This window comes from Amblyomma mixtum, chromosome 3, assembly GCF_055824585.1.
Source record: "Amblyomma mixtum isolate Tamu chromosome 3, ASM5582458v1, whole genome shotgun sequence".
In the NCBI taxonomy this organism is placed as follows: domain Eukaryota; kingdom Metazoa; phylum Arthropoda; class Arachnida; order Ixodida; family Ixodidae; genus Amblyomma; species Amblyomma mixtum.
Genome location: NC_143014.1, coordinates 208,062,326 through 208,082,525, shown reverse-complemented (window position 1 = coordinate 208,082,525; position 20,200 = coordinate 208,062,326). Strand labels below are relative to the sequence as shown.

At 48.6% G+C, this 20,200-nt stretch overlaps 1 protein-coding gene across 1 annotated transcript; it reads left to right on the top strand.

Moving 5' to 3' along the window:
- The first annotated feature begins 373 nt into the window (after positions 1-373).
- LOC149353470 (uncharacterized) lies at positions 374-814 on the top strand. Its single transcript, XM_089575825.1, has one exon. The coding sequence runs from the start codon at positions 374-376 to the stop codon at positions 812-814; it is 441 nt and encodes a 146-aa protein (XP_089431951.1).
- The last annotated feature ends 19,386 nt before the right edge of the window (positions 815-20,200 follow it).

The following is a 20,200-nucleotide window of genomic DNA, read 5'->3' as shown; positions in this document are numbered from 1 at the left end:
GCAGGAAAAGTGCGAGTAAGCCAAAAAAAACGCAACAAGAGACTGTAAAAACTTGCAAGCGACTCGGTGAAAAAAGAAGCCCACATTCGCTTATATTAAGCGGAACTGGCAACCCTGCTGAAGACGTAAAGGGTTTTGTTGTGGCCGTAACTAGCGCCACCTGGTGTTGTGCAACTCAACAGCTGCAAAGGTTAGCAGATGGTCATCTAGGTGGCGCGCGGGACATGGACTGGACGAGGTGGCCGAGTTACTGGCATTAGGGTTATGAGCGACGAGTGATCGCCATGCTGGCCGCATGTATTCCATTGTGTTACTAAACCATATTCTCTACCTGTAACAATTGGCGACGAGGATTAACCGTCTGTCGACCGTGATGTCGAAGCTAGAGCCGTTTGCTGGTGAAGGGCATGAATGGGAAGAGTACGTGGAGATTCTTGAACAGCATTTCATCGCCAACAGCATTCCGGAGGATAAAAAACGTGCTGTGTTCCTCAGCTCGTGCGGGAAGCTGACGTACTCACTGCTTCGTCGCTTACTTGCACCCCGACGGCCAAGTGATGTTCCCCTCACCGAGTGTGTCCAGCTGCTGACCAACCATTGTTCACCAAAACCGTCAGTGATAGTACAACGGTATCATTTTCACTGCCCGACACAAAGGGATGGTGAACCAGTCAAGGAGTTCGTTGCCGAACTGCGTAAGTTGGCGGACCCATGTGATTTTGGAGGGGAGCTGGAAAACAACTTGAGGGACCGGATTGTGCATGGTATTTGGGACGATGCAATGCGACGGCGGTTGCTGGAAGAGTCGGGCTGACGCTGGATCGCACGGTCAGAATTATCACCAGCATGGAAGCCGCCGTGTCGGGCGCGAAAATGATGACCGGTCAGGCGGAGGAGGTGAACGTTCACCGCGTGTCGAGAAACAGCGAAGCTGCCAATGAGTGTCATCGCTGCGGCGGAAGGCACCACTAGTGATCCTGCAGATTCCGGAATTTACGGTGTTTTACGTGCCAGAAAAGAGGTCATGTAGCAAAAAAATGCATGAGCGGACAGGAATCTGGGACCAGTCCGCACGACACGGAACAAAGGAACAGGCAGCAAGGAGCAGGACCGGCCAGGTATCGACCTCGCCGAGGAGTGATGGTCGTAGACCCGGTGGATGCGACACCCGACGACGAAGACGGAGAAACGGACGTCGGCAATTTATGGAGGGCAGACTAGTGAGTGCCCCCATCAGACCACAGCCGGACGCTGTGAACGTCCTGGAGCCGAGAGTCCCACCAATTTGCGCTACAGTGGTCATCAATGGTTAGTCGATACGCATGGAAGTTGACACAGGGGCAGTCTACTCGGTAATGAATGAAGCGGAGTTCACGAAGCGCTTTCCGGGGATGGCGCTGGAGCAGTCCGACCTCAAGATAAGAGGCTACTTCGGGCACCAGTCAGCGGTCGCGGGAAAAGCTTCAGTGCTTGCCAAGTTTGGGGGCAAGGTGGCACAACTGCCATTGTTCCTCGTCAAAGGTGGTTCGCGGGCCCTACTAGGCAGAAATTGGGCAAAAGCTTTTGGCATGCCGCTCGAGAGCCTGCTCAACGTGAACGCGGTCGAAGACGTGCAAGATTTGATAGGTCGGTTCCCTAATGTATTCGCGGAAGGTCTCGGACAGTTTTCCGGAGTGAAGGCCAAGATAAAAGAGTGCCCGAGGATGCACAGCCACGGTTCTTCAGGCCGGGGCCAGTACCTTTCGCCCTGCAAGACATGGTGGCACAGGAGCTACAAAGGCTGCAGAGGGAGGATATTCTCAGACCAGTGCGAACATCGGAATGGGCAGCACCGTTGGTTCCAGTTTTGAAGAAGGACGGGAAAGTTAGACAATGCGGAGACTTCAAAATCACAGTAAACCGGGCAGCAGAGATAGAGACGTATCCCGTGCCGCGGGTCGAGGAAATCTGGGCACAGCTGGCTGGAGGTGTGTTGTTCTCGAAGTTGGACCTGCGGGATGCATACCAGCAAGTGGAGCTGGACGAGGAGTCTTAAGAAATATGTGACTATTAACACCCAACAGGGACTTTTTCAGTACAACCGACTGCGTTTTGGGGTGGCATCAGCACCGGCCATTTTCCAACGTGAAATGGAGAGTTTGCTTCGCGGTTGCCAGAAGACTGTCGTATACTTTGACGACATACTGGTTGCGGGGGTGTCAGAGGAGGGCCACCGTAAGAATGTGGAGGCAGTCTTACAACGATTGAGTGATGCTGGTTTGAAGTTTAAAACCCAGAAATCTGTATTCGCAGCAGCAAGCGTGGAGTACCTGGGGTATGTCATTGACAGGGATGGTCTACACCCAGCACCAGAAAAGGTTGAAGCCATTGTCCGAGCATGTGCACCGACTGGGACGCGTGAGTTGCAGAGCTACTTGGGTTTGCTTAACTTTTATTGAAGCTGCCTGCCACAGTTGTCAACAGTGCTACATCCATTACACCGTTTGCTGAAGAAAGGAGTGTCATGGCATTGGGGACCAGAACAGGAAGCAGCATTTGCACAGAGCAAGCAGTTGCTGACATCTGCAAGTGTGTTAGTCTATTACGACCTAAAGTTGCCCTTGCTACTGTGCTGTGATGCGTCGTCGTATGGCATTGGAGTCGTCTTGGCACATCGGCTGAAGTCTGGAGAGGAGAAGCCAATAGCCTTCGCTTCACGGCAACTAACAGCGGCTGAGAAGAATTACAGCCAGTTGGTTAAGGAGGCACTTGCAATTGTTTTTGGTGTGTTAAAGTTCCATCAGTTCGTGTGGGGAAGGCCGTTTGAAATATTCACTGACCACAAGCCGTTACTGGGACTGTTCGGACATGAAAACCGCATACCCCTTCAAAGTTCGCCAAGAGTGCTGCGATGGGCCTTGACATTGAGTGGCTATAACTACAGGTTGTGCTTCAGACCAGGGGTAGGCTTGGAAAATGCTGACGCTTTGAGTCGCTTGCCACTTGCTAAGGCACCGCCAGAGGAACCCAGGCTTCAGGACGTCTTCATGTTGGAAAGGGCATACCCACAGGTCCTCTCAGCATCTGCAGTGGAGGCAGCAACTGATCAGGACCCAGTGTTGGGCACCCTGCATAGTGTGTTGTGGTCGGGAGGGCACTTGCCCCCAGGGCAGGAGTTTCGGCCTTTTGCAAACTGAATGGAGGAGTTTCTCTGATGGAAGGCTGTGTGCTACAAGGAACTCGGGTAGACCGGCATTAAGGTTATGAGCGACGAGTGATCGCCATGCTGGCCGCATGTATTCCATTATGGTAATAAACCATGTTCTCTACCTGTAACAGGTTTGAATCTAATGGCGGGAAAAAATTCTTTCTACAGTTTTCTCCTCAATAAACGCGCCGTTTGCTGCTGGACAACCGTCAACAAGCCCAGGAAGGGCCGTAGAATCGTTTTCTACAAGAAACAAAAGCAGAATGGAGTAGTCGTCGGTGCCCCTTGAAGCGCCAACTGCACGATTTTCCAGACACTGAAAACTCTCTGCCTGGCATGCCACCTGTATCCCGCTTTTTGCGCTCGCATCGCTGCTGACCAGGATCTGCCCGCTGCAGATTCCGGCCTTTCTTTCCTTCGTCGAAACAGGGAGCAGCACACAAACATGCTCCGCTGGGGCCAACGTTGGCCGAGGCGACGACGGTGGCTCTCCCGGAACGAGGGGGCGCCCCGTACACGTGCACCTCGCCGCCAGAGAAGATCCGCCAGGCGTCTCCCGAGACTGCGATTGTTTCTCCCGCGGCCCGGTCGAGTTTAATATTAAAAGCAATCATCCAAGGCGCAATTGATATATACACCAAGCGCGCAGCAAAACAGGGACTCGGCTGCCTCGCGCGGGCCGGAAAGAGAAACATTGCCCAGTGCTTATTTCCAAGGTGTATCGCGCCTCTGGAAAGCCCCGCCGGGCTCTGCATCCAAACGAGCGCACAATGAGCGATCGCGAGCGGCGGCGACACATTGCGCGATGGGGACGGCCTGCCGCGGATTAGCGCCGCATAAATGGCGCACTTCTCTCCTGTGACGACGCACCGTGCATCGAGGCTTCTGCGCACTTGAAGGATTGGTATTATGGCAGTGTGGCATATATGCGAGGCAGAGTAAAATACTGCGGTTGTGTTCTCTCGTCACCAGGGGGCAGGAAATACGCTCCTTGTATCGAAATCGCTTTATCCATAAATAAATAAAAATAAAAACTTATGAAAATATACCTGGTACAGCTACCACTGAGCATTCAAAAGTTAAGCAGACTGTAGTTGTGGGAGAATGAATCACAAACATGCAGCCTGTGTATCACTCCATCCAACTAAGCATGCTTAGTCAATCAGGCCTGTAATATATTCAAGACCCACAATAACCTGCATGTGGGAGGCGTGTTTACCGTAAGCGATACTGTGTTAGGACCAGAAAATAATTCAGTGTTCACCTTACGGTGGAATGCACCGTGGTGCCATCCTTAGTGATCGGATAGGGGAGAGAAGGAAACTGTGAGGTATGGTGAAAAGTCACCGAGTGAGACATGTCTCTGCCCTTCTACTCGACCCCCTCCTCACACTGGTGAGAGGAGGGAGATGGGTGGTAAATTAAGGGAAGAAAGCTGGAATCCAAGGCGGAGCATAAGCAAGCATCTCGCTTTTGTGTTTTTCAATCTATCAGCGGCGGTTTCGCGAAAGAAAAGGATATGACAGAAAGGCGCTTATGTATCGGTAGGTACAAGCCACAAATTACGAACTCAAATTCCCAATTAAGCAGGTGAAACAGGCAAAGTAACTGTTTCCGGGAGCCGTAGTACTACCACGCACGTTCGCATAGCCTCCGTTACCGTGACTGTTAGCAGCAGATATATGCTTATATTGAGGAAAAAAAACGTGGGAAAATGTCCGCATGGTGGCTCTTTACTTCGTGTTTTGCACATTCTTGGTATCAAGAATTTGTGCTTTCCTTACAGAAAAAAAAAACGCTGTGGAGAATAAAAGGCTACTGCTCGCAGAAGCGTATAAATAAAAAAAGTAAAGCGTAACACAAAGCTACAATTCCCGCAGGCACTTTTTTTTTCCTATGTGCATCTTGACCTTCAGGTTTCAAGCCCGGTACTTTCCAGCGTTGTAAAAAATAAAAATGTAACGTTAGCATGTCGGGTAGTTTAAACGCCGGATGGGTGGCCCAAGTCTTGACATAGAATGTCGGAACAGCTCGAACACCGTAAACGTCCACCGAGGGTGCAGACATAACCCAAGCACTTTCAACCTCTATAAAAATTCTGCCGTGTGTGTGTGAAGCCTCGGCTCTGAGCAAAAAGCATTCGTTCGACTAGAAACATGAAAGTAATCACTAACGGCTCATACAACTGCTTTCGCACAATTGTCGTATGAGACGCCTGATCGTCCCTTGTTTTTTATCACAATTTTCATAAGTAGTTGAAAGCATAAGAGTAGAAAAAAAAGGAACTTTTCACTGAACCATTGTAATGAGGCTGCGGTCCATAGCACTCGGCAGTGCGGCTGTGTGCCGAATGTGCACTGCCTGATGTGCCTTGCCTGTTCCCCAAGAATTCACCCCAAATATGGCCGAGCGCCAGGCCGGGGGAACTCTTGTACCCATTGTATCACCGGTGGGTACCCGGCGGCACTGGGGATCGAACCCCGTACCTCCCGAATGCGAGGCGGGCGCTCTACCACAAGGCCATCGCTTCTTTTTTTTTTTTTTTTTATTTATTGCCTGACTTCGGCAAGAACCACAGTACACAAATACACTTACAGAGCGCAATGAGCAATAATTAACAACACATCATATTAAAACTCCTTAAGCGTCACCAAAGGCTCGACTCTTTCGAGCCACTCGGGAGCTTCAGGAGCAAGTTTCTGAACTTCAATATACTTATGCATGCACTCCCGAAAATAGATCCGTGCAGGCCTTGCATCAGGATCGCAATGATATCCTGCCATTCTGGAGCGCCAAATACAATGGAGGCCCATTAGCATAATGAGGTCGAATGGTGTCCCATCCTCACTCTCCACAGGCAAGTACCGAATACCATGAGCGTCGAGCGGAAATTCCTTTTTTAAAGTCCGTTGCAAAATGTCCCAAAAGTATACCCCCTCCCAACAGTGCAAAAAAACGTGGTCTATTGTTTCTGGTTGTTTACAAATTAAACAATGTGATCCCCAAGGTAGAAATAACTGCTTCCTTTCCAAGAATTCCTTTACTGGTAGTGTTCCGGTATGTAATTTAAAGAAAAAAGTTTTTGCACTTGGCGGCACCTGCATCGCCTTCACACGCTTAAGTACGTCGCGTCCCTGGCCTCCATTGTATAAGGCCCTGTACATAGGTTGTGGAAGAACTACATCGCACAAATCTTTATACAACTTCTTCCTGCTAACAGAAGATAAATATTCATACGAAAATCGAACAGACAGGAATCGAACACTCACGACAACCTCTCTAAAGTAACCAAAAATACGTCCCGAGAACCTTTCGGTTGTGACAACAAAGTCCGGCAGTGCATTTCCGAGCCTTAATTGGCACACAGTGCGCAAAAACGGATCGCTTACATCGCGCACAAAACAAAATCTGCTTACAATCTGCCGCAGAAATAAGTGACCCAGACTCAGGCCGCCATTCTTCACCCGCCTAAACAAACTGGTCCGGCTACAACGTTCCCAGTCCGCAGCCCACACAAAAACGGCAAAGATCCGGTGCAGTCTCTGTACGTGCATCCTTGCACAATGCAACACTTGCATCACGTACCACAGCCTAGACATAAAAAACAGATTGCACACTGTGGCCCTTGCGAAAATTGAAAGGTGTCGCCCTTTCCACCTTTCCACCTTTTCACGCGTGGCTTGCGTCTGTGCTTTCCAGTACGAATCGCTATCGCGATAACCATCCAGTGGAACGCCTAAGTACTTTACTGGGGTCGTCACCCAGGACACGTTTGCAAAATTGCCGGGCTTCGTTGGCCATTCTCCGTGCCAAAGCCCCAGGGACTTTGACCAATTCACTTTACTACCGGTGATCTTGGTGAATTCTTTTACGCATGCCACGGCCTCGGTTATACCTTCCCGGTTCACTGTGAACACCGCGACATCATCCGCGTAAGCCAGCAGCTTAACTTCTGCTGCCTGTAGCTGGAATCCTCGAATTTTTTCACTTTCCATGATATTCAAACACAACGCTTCAATGTAAATGCAGAATAGAAGAGGGCTGAGGGGACAACCCTGGCGCACCGAACGCTGCAGGCTAATGGGGGCCCCCAAACTCTTATTTACAATTAATCTTGTCGTGCAGCTCCGGTACGCCAAGGCCACTCCCTCACAAATAATGGACCCTAAATTCACATGGTCGAGTATGCAGAACAGGATATCGTGCGAAACACAATCGAATGCCTTCTCAAGATCTAGCTGAAGGATGGCTACACAGCTATTTGTGTAATCACAACATTCCAGCACACACCTCGCTTTATGAATATTGGAAACAATAGAGCGTCCCTTGATCCCACACGTCTGGTGGGGACCGACTATATCCTGAATTACTGACTGTAGTCTACAGGCTAAAATCTTCATGAAAACTTTATAATCCACGTTTGTGAGGGCGATAGGACGATATGCTGTGACCTGCTTTAACTTTTCTGCGTCATCGGATTTAGGGATTAGCACTGTATGGGATTTACCATAAGACGGGGGCAATTCATTTTCTTTATAGGCTTCGTTAAAAACTGCTGTCAGTACTGGCACTATTTCGCGTTTATATGCTTTGTAAAAAGCGGCGCTTAACCCATCAGGTCCAGGAGATTTTCCCAGGTTCAAATTTTCTATCGCTTGCTCGACCTCCGACGCAGTTATCGACAGCTGCAGCCTTTCTTTCTGTTCGTCATCTAATCGCGGCAAAACGCCAAGAAACTTTTCCTTGAATGCGCTCACATCCACTTCTTGCTTTGCAAACAGCGCCTGATAATATTCAAGAAATGCCTGCTGGATATGCCCGCTTTCTCCAGATAACGCCCCGCCCCATTCAATCTGTTCAATGTGGTTTCGTTGAGCATGCGTTTTTTCCATTCCTAGCGCTCGTTTTGAAGGTGTCTCCCCATCAGCTATATCTTGCGCCCTAGCCCGCACCAGTGCGCCACGATAGCGTTCTTCTTCAAAGAGTTCAATCTTATTTTTTATTTTCCTAATGTCATCCATCCATTTGCCAGGCTCTTCGCTTTCTCTTTCGAGAAGTCTAGCTAGTAAAGATCTTAAATTGTCCTCCTCACGCTTCTCCTCTTGTCGTATGCAGCTTGACCTTTCGATTGCTGCTATTTTTATTTGTTGTTTGCAAAGTTCCCACTGCTGCCATACTTTCAGTTCCCCGCTCGGCTTTAATTTACTGATTTCTTCGTTTACTTTCCTGCTAAAGATGTCGTCTGTAATGAGCTTATTATTTAATTTCCACATTTCCCAAGAAAACTGATTTCCTCGTTTCTTTGTCCCTATCCCACACTTCACTAAACAATGATCCGAAAATGATACCGGTACTACATTGTAGCTATTGCATTTTGAAATAACGTTCGGTGACACATAAATGCGATCTAGCCGTGCATGGCTTGACCGTTGAAAATGAGTGAGTCTCACACAACGCTCGCCTTCTAAACATTCGGCCACATCATCGAGGTTGCACGTGTCTATAATTTCTGAGAGTACTTCAGTGCTTCTGTCCCTAAATGCCCTTGCACTGGTTTTGTCACAGCCCCTCAGGACGCAATTGAAGTCACCCATTACGATCAGGCATTTCTCGCAACTGAAGTGCTTTTGTACGCTTTGAAAAAACGCTGTCCTCTCATCCACCGCATTTGGGGCGTACACACAAATGATGCGCCAATATGTTTTGTCGTACAGGAGGTCAACCAAAACAAATCGACCCGAAGGACACGCCGTATATGCCTGAACCTCAAGTCCCGGTACATTCTTTACAAAGATGACACAACCCGCAGACGTTCCTACAGCGTGGGCGACAACTGCAAAAAACCTAGACGTGAAACGTCTCACCATGCTCCCGGTCTCCTCTTCCCCGTCAATTTTCGTTTCCTGCACTTTCCGGCAGCCGAGCTGAACGGATCGCAGGGTCATGGGCTCCAGCGGAGCAGCGATAGCGGCCTTTGACAGCCGCGGAAACAGGATCGATGACTGCGGTGATAAGGATTATCAGATTATTTTGCCGACACTGCCAACAGGACGTGTTGTTTTCAACACCGTTTTTCTTCACGGCGACGTGCGAGCGAGGCCGTTCCGGGTCGAGGATTTCCGAGACGCCCTGGCCGAGACCGGTATGCTCCCCGACGTGGTCGCGTTGGGGGCGTACCAAATCAACCACGTGTGGGCGGTTACCCTGCGGAACACGGAGGCAGCAAAGAAGTTGCTCGCCTTCAACGAGCTGCAAGTTAAGAAACGCCGCTGCCTCATTATCGACCCGGAAGACCAGCAGGTAAAGCTGCGGCTACACTGGATGCTTCACGGTGTGGCCGACGACGACATTCGGACGGCATTCGCGGCGTTTGGCAAAGTGACCGACGTTACGCGTGAGCGGTGACAAGGCCATCGCTTCGGTGCTTGTTATGTTTTAACTAGACGTTATATCAAGTTCCACAAATTACCAACTTGTGAATGTTGAGTCACCTATAATTCGTCTGAATGCATCGCAATATACATGTAACACGGCAGCGTAGCTTCTCTAAAAAAGTCGATCAAGATCCACGGCCCTGTATGTCAAAACACGGTGGAATATGCGGCACATCAGCGGCCCCTGGTTCATTGACACGTAATTAATTTCGGCGGAAGTGACGTAAAAAGTGGCGCGGGTTATGAAATGCTCTTCTCAGTTTGCAGTGCTCGCAATCACGCATAGAGTTTTTGTTACGTAAGAAACTATATGCGCTCACGAGTCGCCCCCTCTCGTAGACTGCTGTCCTTGAGCACACACCAGCCTTTTCGCTCTCTTCTCCCAAACATATGGCAGGGCGCAGGTAACCATTTTTGCAAATTAAACGAACGCAGTTAATAGTTAGCTAACACCTTTCGGAAGGGCATCAACAAGGCCTAATTTTAACGTGACACCAATCGAAACGAAGCAGTGAGTCGGGAGAAAAATTGTGGGGCAATAAAGCTACAATTAGAATAATACAACTTAAAAAAAAATAAACAGCAGTTGGTAACAATGGGCCATGGTCCATGGTGTCTTGGATGACTCTGCTGGCCAGTTACAATAGCGAATAAAATCGGCTTTTTAGCTTTTGATCATATTAAACTCTACCGCATATAATTTTTGCTTGTAGTCAGGCTGATGATGATGATGATTAGCTTCTGGGTTGAACGAAAACATCTTCGACGGACGTCCGTCTGATTGGGTTCTTGAAATGGTTTAGAGGCGGTGGTGTTGGTAGTGGTTTATTTAAAAATAAAAAACTGAAGCAAAAGAGTGTTGCCGGCCGCGGCAATTGCTATCTAATATCTTAAGCAACCGAGCTGCAGCCGGCGGAAATGAAAGGGAGAGGATAGTGAGGAGAAGTATAGAGGGGAGCGACAGCAAGAAAGGACAGGGGAGAGCTTTGTACACTATTTACAAAATACAAAAGTAATCAAGTTCGCGGCGCTCGCGCGCTAATGCCCAAGCATTGTCCGAAAATAAGTGCGCGGGAGCGGCCACTGCGCACAATCACAAAAGAAGTTAACTCTATGCACATAGCCGCGCGCACGTAGCGTCCTGTCTCGGACTAATCGCGCGCGTGGCACACTGCACTAGCGGCCGGGGTGGGGCGCCCGGCCGCGTATACCGTCCGAGGTAGCACCCACGGAGCGTTCGTGTCACGCGTGCACTACCTGGCGAAGAGCAAGTGGGAAGTCAAGCCCGCCTGCTCGATGAACGCACACAGGCTGACCATTGTTCTGTCAAGGGTGCACGTACTGCCGCGCGGCCACAGGAGCGCTTCGAGACTGTCCGGGATGATTCCCAGCGCCCTGGATGCCGCGGATGCCGCAGTGACCGGGCACCCGCTGCACGCGAATACTGGATCTGCGCTCCGCGAGGCGCTCAATGCGCTCGCGTAACGCGCACAGCAACGGGGTGCCATGGCCGGGAGTCTGCAGGTGGCTAAGGGCGGCACGGGAATCACACAGCAGAGCACACCTGGGTGGCGGCGGAGTAAGGGTGAGCACCAGGTCCAAGCCCAGGCGAAGACCCAGTAGCTCCGCCGTGGTCGAAGAGACCAGGTAAGCCACTCTTTGCTGGCGGTGCAGCTGCAGGGCGGGGATGGTGGCCGCTGCGGCGAGTGAGCAGTTTTCGCTCACCACGGAGCCGTCAGTGAACAGAAGCAGATGGTCGCGCAGTTGGTCGTAGATGACGGCTCCGGCTAGCTGCTGCACCGCACATAGTGGTGTGCTGCGTTTTCCCGCGATGCCGACGATCTCTCGCTGTACCTCCGTCGTGAGGGGCCAGGGGGAGCAGAGGCCGTAGGGGGGCGTGGCGCGCGTCAGCTGGTCGCCGAATATGCTCCCAAAGTACCCAAAGCATCGCCGGGTGGCGCTGCTGGATGGATGGGTGGATGGATGGATGGATAGGAGCGCCCCCTTTGAAACGGGGTGGTGGCAATTGTCACCATACTCAGCTTTTCTTTATTTATTATTATTTTTTGTTTACTGTGTTGGCAATTCTCATTAAGATTCTCCATCACCTTTGCCTACGGTTTCCTACAATTCTAACCTTATGCCACATCTCTGCTTTTCAGCCACCAATCCTCCAATCGCTTTTTGCTGACTTCCACTGCAGATTTATTTACATGACCATTGTTATCTTTAAACCCTAGGGCCTCAGAAGGAGTGACTGTGCCTGCATCGACATCCGGATGGATACCATCACATTTGATTATGAGGTGTTGAATTGTTTCCACAGATCTACCACACACTGCACATGTGTCATCTTCTTCGTTAAATTTCTTTTTGTAGCCGCGCGTTCTAAGACACCCTGATCTAGCTTCAAAAAGTAGGGCACTGCCTCTTGAGTTATCATAGAAAATTTCTTTCCTGATCTGCCTTTTCCAGAATCGATATAGTTCTACACTATGTTTCTTTTCCATTGAATTCATCCAATTTTTAACTTCCGCGTTTTTAACCTGTCGTTTAATGCTCTTTCTTTCTCCGTCCTCATGACCGGCATACTTACTGGTTAGTTTTCTAGTTCTTTTCCGCCACTGTGAGTCAACGTTCTTTCTGTATAAATATTTAAATACCTGAGCTGCCCATCTGTTATCGTCCAATTTCCTCAGGCGTTCTTCATATAGTATTTTACTCTTAGCTTCCCGTGCCTCGAACGATGCCCAGCCCATATCCCCTTGTACTGCCTCGTTTGTGGTTTTGCCGTGGGCACCTAGTGCTAATCTTCCAACAGCTCTCTGATTTACGTCTAATCTCGACTGAACTTCTGCCCTTAAGCACAGAACCGCATTGCCGAAAGTAAGTCCCGGCACCATTATTCCTTTCCAAATACCTCTTTGTACTTCATATTTGTTGTACCCCCATAATGCCCTATGTTTCATTATCCCGGCGTCTCTTCGTCCTTTTGCCCTAAGAGCCTGTTCATGCTTTTCCGTGTATATCTGCCCTTCGTTTAGCCATATCCCGAGGTATTTGTATTCGGCCACTTTGGGTATTTCGTGGCCTTGTATTGTAAGCACCTGATCAGTTGTATCGTTAAAAATCATCACACCTGATTTAGTTGCGCTAAAACTGAATCCTAGAGCGTCTCCACAGCAATTAACCAAAGTTTGTAAATCTTCCTGGCTATCTGCTAACAGTACAATATCGTCCGCATACATTAAACCCAGGAGTCGCTGCTCAACTACATTTCCGCCTAATCTGTACGATAGATTATAACCCAGATTACTTTCTTCTAGCCTTCTTTCCATATTTATCACATAAAGCATGAACAGCAGCGGTGATAGAGGACAACCTTGCCTTAATGCTTTGTGCACCCCCACAGTTGTGGTACTTTTTTTCCCTTCCCATGTAATTTCAACTTCATTATCTCGGTAGATTTCCTGTAGAAAATCAATTACCTCATCACGAATACCTAAATCTTTCAATATGCTCCACAGGAGTTCCCTGTTCACGTTATCGTATGCACCGCTTATGTCCAGAAAGGCTATAAAGAGAGGTCTATTTTCCGCCTTAGCTATTTCTATGCATTGGGTAAGCACGAACAGGCTATCATCTAACCGCCTACCCCTTCTGAACCCATTCTGAAGTTCTCCGAGTATCCTATTCCCTTCTACCCATGACTGCATTTTTAATTTCACCGCCTGCATTGCCAGCCTGTACATAACAGATGCGCCTAAAGTCACTGGAACTCAGAGTTCCAGTGACTTTAGATGCGCCTGATGTGCAGCGCCATCTATGGAAGAAAAGTAAAAACTGAGATGTAGATTGCTGCGCGCGCTGCTTTCACCACGCTTCTTTGCACGCGCGCTTGTCTTGCACTTGCACGCTCCCGCGCTGTCACGTTGCATCGCCTGCACTGCAGCTTCAAGAAGATCGATCAGACAGACGCGCAGTTCCGCAGTGCAAACTTAATTAAAGGGGAGAAGCTGATTAGTCGCATCTACTCTGTGGAGCACACGATCGACGACGAGGAGACCCATTTGACTGTAAAATGCGTTTCTCAAGTCAGTAACAACGTCGTGCTGTACGACTTGTAATTACAGGTAAATCCACTGTTTAATTATATGCTCGAAATATGCGAAGTACTATCAGCTCTGTGAAATAAAGCGATCGGCACTCGTTGATCGTAATTGTCGGTTGTTGCATGCGATCCACAGGGTGATCCACTTACTTGCGAGTCGAAAGGACATGCGACCAGGCAACAGCTCGACAACGCCATTGTTCACACTTGCAAGCGCGACCTGCGGGTCGCCTTCTCGGTTGAAGCGAAAACTCTCCGGAATAACGTTGTTCGCGCGCTTTCGAGAATTTCGTCTGCAATGACCACGACTCCTTCACTCGCGCTCAGTGCTATTCGCAATGCACTACGATGAGCAGGAGGATGTTGTGACGGATTTCAAATGCACCGCAGCCGTACAAGCGTCATGATGACCGCGACGCGCTTCTCAGGGCCGGCCTGCCGGCCTGTGTGTCTGCCGCCGGCATCAGAAAAATTCGCTAGTGTTGTTTGTTTACGTTCATACCAAGCCCTGGGGTAGAGTAATGTGAAAAATGAATCATTTTTGAGGATCGTTGGCCAATACCGAGTTGCTGGTAGAAGTGATAACTACGATACAAACAAATTTTTCCCCATAGCCGCAGTGCTGATGCCCAGTGCGGCGCGCCTGTTGTCTGCTGGCTCCGCTGTTGAAGGCGTCGCGGAAATCGATGATGTCTTTATTTTATTATGTGACAAGGAACACAGTAAGACGGTAACGCGAGTAGCACCTTTACTACAGCGCTGGCCAGTTCCGAAGCGCCCTCAGCTGCGGCATCGATGTGAAGCGGTTAGGCTTGGCGACGACTACGGCAGCCAGGGAACAGCGCAGTTCGTAGCCCGGCGTGTCCGCGGGCGGCGTCGTTGCCGAAAGCTCGACTGTCTCGCTGAATGGTTCAGCGTTTTGCGACTAGGCTGCAAAATCGAGCAGCGAGCGACTTGCCCGCGCGTCGTCTGCCACCTCTTTCGTGCACGGTAGGGACAGACTCACTGGCGCTCCAAAGAGCGCGGCCGCATACTCGCGTGTTCACGGTAAGAGTGGATCATCTTTGGTTACCGCGTTTGTCAGCGCGAAGATTGCGCCTCGCGCGACTCTCCCGTCACACGTGCACACAAAGCCTGCAGAGCGTCTGCTCCGGTGGCGCCCCGACTGTCCACGGTTCGCCGCTGCGGCGCTGGCGTCGCGCTCCCAAACTTGAGCTTCGTGGAGGTGAGCGTCTTGGCCGTGGAGCCAAACCTGTTCAAGAGGCGACATGTGGAGTCATGGCACATACAGCTCACAAAGGCGGCGATGAATAGGACTGCAGGAACGCTCCTCTCCGTGTATATTAGGGGACTGCGCCACGTGCTAACAAAGGGACAGCGAAAGCAGCACCCCGCTGCCGAGACCGAGTTGGTTCCGAAACGCTGGGCAAAATTAAAATTTTGGTTGTCGTCAGTTTTCTCTGATCTTATTGTTTAAGTAACAAGTAAAGTTTTAACAACGGACTACTTTTTTGTCGTGGACGCATTCTGTACGCAGGTCCTGAATACTGGCAGAGGTTTTCACTGACAGGGGACGAAAGGGGACGACAGGGGACGAAAGAAGAGGCGACACAAAACAATCTGCACCAACTAGATAAACTATTACTCCCTGAGAAGACATCAGAATGTATCACAAAAACCTCGCAACTGGCACATTTTATGAGATATGAATTCCGTTTGTCATTTTTTTTTAGCTTACAAACGCTGCAGCCGAAAACGACCTCAGAAACAAGGCCGGGGGTGCCAGGGGTAGGGAATGCCAGTTGGTTTCGGTTTTAACTATTTTAGCGCACCTGCTGACAAGAGGCGAAAATAAATAATCTTGGCCATGCTCGCAGTGCAAGAGAGTGCGCCAATGGTGGAACTGTCTAGGAAACCGAGAAAAAAGCCACCATGCTACAGTGCTCTAGAATAGCACTATGCTCTCGCCGGCGCAAATTCGAATCCAGCATAGGGATGCTCTTTTTTTTCGTCTGGATACTGTTGCCTTGACAACGATACGACCATGGAGGAAGGAAAAAAAGAGGAGAGTCCCTTTCCACACATCCACCTGGGAGAAAAGTATAGAGGAAATCACGTGGTTTTTTCTCAATTCGGAGACCATCTTGTCCGGGCGGCTTAGCAACGGCGTCGCAGTTGCTGTTTACAAACCAGGCGATAGCAGACAGCCGGGGCGTAGCATTTGCGCTGCGGCGTAGGCGTACTTTCCTAAACTGCTCGAGTTTATTTTTGATCGTGCTCACAGGCTGATGTTGGCGCCGTTCACTCATATTTCAGGTGGAATTCGCTGCAAAACTCTAGTTGTTGCGTGTATATATTTCAACGTGCCCGGCGACCGCAATCGCACGGACATTTCGTGTACTGCGTCACTGCTCGCAGTCATCGAGAGACCGCGTCCTGTGCGTGCAGTGTGCGGGTGCCATTCGCGCTCCCGTTTCCATCGGCAGTGAAACCTCGTATCTACTTATGCGTGTTCTTGCAACGCTCCAGCGATTGTCACTGGTGTTGGTATAACTATCATTTTCGTTTTTCGGCGATTGCGCTTGTGTGAGCGGCGGGGTCCATGACATGGTCGGAGAGCGATATTTTAAAGGAAGCAGCTGCTCTCGCTTGCTCTTAGTATACAGAAACTTTGTTACATGCCCGTTTGAAGCGTGTAACGTTTGAAGCGTCTAGCGAGCTGTTTGCCTCAGGGAAGTGCCGGGCTCAAGTGTATACATTTGTTCTTATCATGGGCAAGTCTATGTTTCTGGTCGCGCGCTATGCTTAGACCGGTTTCCTGTAGCAGGTTTGCAATTGCTTTTCTAGCGTATGCCATGGTCAAGAAGTGCGAAAAAGGCGAAGCTCTACCTGAATTTGGAGGCCTTTTCTCACGTGTTTATTTTGCCCATGTCCTATGACACTGTTATTTGAGGTAGTGAAATGAGGATCTATATGTGTGCTGAATTTCTTTGATGCCTGTGGTTATGTTGAAGAAAAATAATTTGATGTATTCATTACGTACAATACATCCACTTTCATTTTATGTTTTTTTTGATCACAAGTAAAATGTGCTACTATGCAGTGACATTATACAAGCTAGTATTTCACCAAGTAGCGAAAAGCAGTGCGTACAGCTGCAGCTCTGCACATTAAACATGAAACACAGCATTGAAATGATGCACAACACCGTGAAACCTATACTGCAGCCACTGGGTACTCCTAAACTTCTAGAAGTCTGAAAAGCTATGGTAATATATATTATGCACAATACTAGATCTGTGGATATGTGAACCATGCTATGTTGCCGTGCTACAAAGGGTGGATTTATGGAGAGGGGCAGTCACATTTTAAACATGTATTTCTTGGACTTTTTTCATTGAGAAAAAGATGTTCAGAATGGTTATCCTGTGCAAAATTTCAGATAAATCCTCCCCTGCCGTCTACTATATGCTTTTTGGCCCTCTCCGTTTCTGTCACCTGTGTGAGTGGCTCTTGGAGCTGTGAATCAAAAGTCATTGCTGGCACGGCCACCATTACAACACGTTGTGATATAATATTTTGCGTTCAGGGTCAAGAACTCAAACTTTTTACTATATTTGCCCATGCTCACTGCTATACGAGAAAGCATTCCTTGCATGGCCAGCCGCAAGAAAACATGCTATGAAGATAAGTATAGTACTTAAGACCAACAACAAAATGCTGCAGAATTTTTCTTATCCTCACTGCTGCAGCAGAGGGCACTGCTGACACAGCCAGCTTCCCAAACATACGCAGTGGAAGCAGCAACATTCAGCAACAAGAGCTGCATTAAAAGGCAGGTTGAACACTAAGGGGGGTGTGATCATGCATGGCAGCATTGCTCACGACTCAGCCGAAACCAGACAAGTGCACACTCATTCAGCATAAAACTGAGAGGTTTGAGCTATCCACCAGAGAGCGCGATTAAAGTGTGGCCAGTATGTGGAACACTTTTATGCGATCATAGCATGCAAACAACCCAATATCAATAACCTTGCTCAGGGATCTCATGCATGGACCTCTAAACTCATTCTAGCAAAGAAGGATTTTTTTTACAACCTCATGAGCACATTTCACAGCTGCCCACTCAAAAATCTTTATGCTCTCAAATAGAAAATGTTGCGGAGTAACCATTCAAATATAATACTCGTGCCAGCAAGCTGGACATGTAAGGCTTCCAGGCTAGCCATATACTAAAACACTTCAGGAAGCTTAAGTTTAAAGGCAGTACTTTACACTGCATTAAGGTGGGATAGTTTGTTTGGAAGCTTCATGAAATACACTGAGATCCAAGACACACAGCATAAAAAAAAGAAATTTAAGTGCTTTCAGGCGATCGGTATGTGAAATCTCTTAATTTTAGACCGTTGCGTAAAGGTTTTATAAAATTTACGGGTATTTAAATATCTTGTTGCGAGGTTTTGTGTATACATACGGTGACTTTGTTTAGAGCGACACATTTTTGTCCTTTGTCAAATCGTAAGGCATGTTGGCATGTTGCCGGGCTAGTTGGTTTAGCATCTTGAAATTTGCAATGAAACCACCTTGGCGCAAATAACTCCACAATTTCCTCGTCTTTTTTGTCCTTGTGAAATTATTTGCGCCAAGGTGGTTTTATTCAAAAATTTTAGGTTGTCAAGTTGTATCTTCGCATTTCTAATACTGCATTTCATCTTCGCACTTCTAATGCACATTTTGCAGAACTCCTCGTTTGTTCATGTGCTCGCTGTTGCGACTAAAATTTCGGTGCAATTACTCGCAATACATGACCGGTGACAGCTGCTGCTGTGCTGTACACTGGAACGAAGTACAGCGTCATTGAGAATTTTCCCTGGCCGTTGCATATGTACAACAATGTAAAGGTTCTTGAACGACCAAATTCATTAAAATATTTGTCCTCTACTTGCTCATTTCATGGCCTTCATGTTTTTCATATCACTGGAATGCACTGCTTTGCTGGTTTCGGACTGATATAGTTGTAGACTTCGTGTGATATTTTGTTTACTTAGTAAATGCGGAAAAACATGTAAGCATTGGTATCAGTTAACACAATATTTAAGACATACGAATGTACATTCTTTTATTTTAAAAATTACATATTTCACTTGTCTAGACAGTGAGTAGCTTTATCTAATGCACACTGCCATTCTCAATGGCAATGCAGTTATTATTCTAACGTTTGATCCCTCCACAAATTCTATGAGGAGGCCGCGCTGCAAACATAAGCCCCCCCCCCCCCCCCCCCGAACAAAATTTCTGGCTACGCCACTGCCGGGAGGGAGGCTTATAATCTCCAACTTCAGAAAACAAAGTAGCCAAAAGTGGCGACGGGTACAGCATGTCAAGATGGGCCATCGCAGTTATTAAAAGCGAAGGTCACTTCCCGCGCTTGCAAGAGTTGAGATAAGCATTTTTCCCGGCTGCTACTAATTGTGACCAGGGGTGGTATTCTCCCGGTGTCGCCTTTTGCGAAATGTCGCATTAGGGCGGGGCCTAAAGAAGTGCGTACAGTTGCTCGAAGAAACGGAAAACGCCACCGGCACTTTCGTCTGCGATGCTTTCGTTCACTCCGAGAAGCGACAATTTACCACTGCTGATTCACTAGCAGCAGTAGTTTCGTATCTTTGATAGCAAGAATATTTGCCATCACATGACGTCTAATGTTCAAAAAACATTTGCAAATTTAATACAAACTTCCTTTACTTCATCTAAGTCTATAAAACACCGCGAAAAAGCTCCAAATCTATTTTTGTTTAGTTCCGGACGGTTGTGCTAGGTTTCGGCTGCGTTTCGGGCAGTTGCAGACGGTAGCAGTGTAGCTGGAGGTCCCATTAGGCTTGCGCGCTCCAGAATCGAGAGCGTATCTCAAAAACTAGGCTGAATTGCAGCTTAAACTTTATCGTCGAAGCAAGGTAAGTCATAGCGAAAAGCAACAACACCAGTAGTTGCCGGTAAACATGCCGACCGGAATCGCAAGGACTGCTGAATTGGCTGAAGCGGGTGGCTCTCGCTTGAAAGGACGCCGCCATGTTTTCACGCTAAGGGCGCAAAAGCCGCAACTGCCGATTGCGTTCGTACGCTAACGCTATTTCCCCATTAGCGTTCTGCGCATGCGCACTCTGGACCCGCTATTCCGCTATGCACGCAATTACGCAAAGCCCGCAATACTAAAACTCTGTAATGTTCAGTTGTAGGTTCGTAAAAGTCGTCACTGTTGTGAACCGAATGCGCTACTGACACGTGCCGTGCTTATCTTATGAGGCTCACCGACCAAGCCATCTGTTATCGGCAGTGGTCCCGGTGACGTCACTAGCCAAGAGGCTATAAAACTACTAACCGCTAATAAAGCTCGTTCCTTCTTCTTCGCCAACCACTTGTCGATTCACTACAGTGGCGACGAGCGGTCCACCGCCGGGCACTGGCTGTTCC